The 1,780-nt window shown below is 37.8% G+C and overlaps 1 protein-coding gene across 1 annotated transcript in view; it reads right to left on the reverse strand.

Annotated features, from left to right (window-relative positions):
* The window catches only part of LOC18044751 (ferritin-3, chloroplastic), a 2,599-nt gene extending 1,056 nt beyond the window's left edge, over nt 1-1,543 (reverse strand). Inside the window, exons 1-4 of the mRNA XM_006435742.2 lie at nt 1,123-1,543; nt 698-781; nt 535-595; nt 349-436 (exon numbers count right to left, since the gene is read on the reverse strand). Of these exons, the coding sequence (XP_006435805.2) occupies nt 349-436; nt 535-595; nt 698-781; nt 1,123-1,433 (544 nt within the window). The 5' untranslated portion in view covers nt 1,434-1,543. The remainder of the gene's footprint in view (nt 1-348; nt 437-534; nt 596-697; nt 782-1,122) is intronic.
* Between the last annotated feature and the right edge of the window lie 237 nt (nt 1,544-1,780).

The following is a 1,780-nucleotide window of genomic DNA, read 5'->3' on the forward strand; positions in this document are numbered from 1 at the left end:
AGAATTGCATAGAAAGCATTGCGTAGTCCATATTTACCAAGTAGTGTCATGCAACAAAATGCAAGCTAAATCCTTGATCAGCAGTAACAGCAGTGTTAGGTGAACAGATATTAATTCACAATTCTCAAAATAGCATAAATGAGATATTACTCGGTGCATTGTAATGGAAGCACATTCCATAAGTGATCAAAATCATACACAATTCACATTTAGGGCTAATTTTCAAAAAATAACCATCCCTACAGTAGAGTATACGTCTCACTATGTCAAATGATACTTCGTAAAATGCAAGATAGCATCATGAAAAACATGCGTCATGAAAAGCATGCATTGAATCATGACACTTACCATACAAAGCATCTCCTTTCTCAGCATGATCAAACTCAGAGAGAGGCATCAATATTGATTGCAGCTTCACTTTACCTCCTCGTTTGTTCTAATGATTAGAAACAAAGAAAATTTAGAAAATCAACTAATGAACGTCTGATGCACAAAAACAATCACAAAAAACCATGAAAGCTGCCAATTAAACACCTGATATTCCATCAATTTCTCAGCATGCTCTCTTTCCTCTTCACTTGATTCCTTGAAAAACCTATTTACAATGCAAAATAAGAAGTAAGCTTTAACCAAAACAAGGAGAAAGCCAAAACAACTTTAAAGTGTTGTAAAATTTTTTTTGGAAAAAAAAAATTACTTGGCGAGACCCTTGAGCGCGACATTGTCTCTGTCAAAGTAAGCAAACATGGCATGATACACATAGGAGACATTGTATTCCACACTGTCACAGCACCCAAAAAAAAAAAAAAAGAAGTCATTAGAAGAAAACAAACATCAATACATAGAAAAGGCAACTTTTTTATCACGGAAAAACAGAGCTTTTAAGCAAACACTGAAAGTTACAAAGAAACTTTACACGCCTAAAATACAACAGATTAAGAAAGGAATCCAACAATTTTCACAAGCATATAACAGAAACTAAGACTGCATGAACAATCTTGCAAAAAAAAGAACTAATTTAAAAACAACATGCAAAATAACCTAAAAAATAAATATTTTCGAGGAAAAAGATAAATTTTTAATTATCTAAAGCGTTCAAAGCGAAGAGAAAAAGCAACCCACTTGATCTGCTCGTTGATTGCGGCCTCACAATCGTCAGTGAACTTGTGTCTGGCAAGAGACAGTTGAGGCACAGTTGGGACCAAATCGAGCTCCTTTTTCACCTCTTCAAAGGGAGCAAAAATGACGCCGGTTAAGGGGCTGTTGTTAGCATTTTTAGAGGCGCAAACCACCACGCCGTTATCATTTTTCGGTGAAGAAAAACGGAGACTCGGGTTCGGCGGAAAGGCTGAAGAAACAGAGGAAAACAGAGGATTTAGAGCCTCCTTTTGGGGGCTCACGAGGGATAAAGCTGAAGATGCTTCGAGCAACATTTTTTTTTTTTCAAATGTTTTTGTTTACGGATTTCAAGGACAAAAAGATTTGAAAAGAGGAGCAAATGAAGTGAAACGCAACGGTGGCTGTGAGGCTGTGAGGGTTGATGATGATGATGGAGTGTGGTGTGTGGTGTGAATATAAAATACGAGGGTGACTGCTAGCTGGAGATGGGGTGGGCCATTGGATCGTAACACGTGTACGGCTATGATTGTGAGGTGGCTGTGGGCGCGTGGCGTGCTCGTGTCACGTCATCAATAGAGGTTTCTAGTAGAATATTTGGGAAATATCTGGCCTTCTGGGGGGTATTATGGGAATTCGATATGACGAAAATTATTGTTAATTT

Source organism: Citrus clementina, unplaced genomic scaffold, assembly GCF_000493195.1.
Source record: "Citrus clementina cultivar Clemenules unplaced genomic scaffold, Citrus_clementina_v1.0 scaffold_4, whole genome shotgun sequence".
NCBI classification, from domain to species: Eukaryota; Viridiplantae; Streptophyta; class Magnoliopsida; order Sapindales; family Rutaceae; genus Citrus; species Citrus x clementina.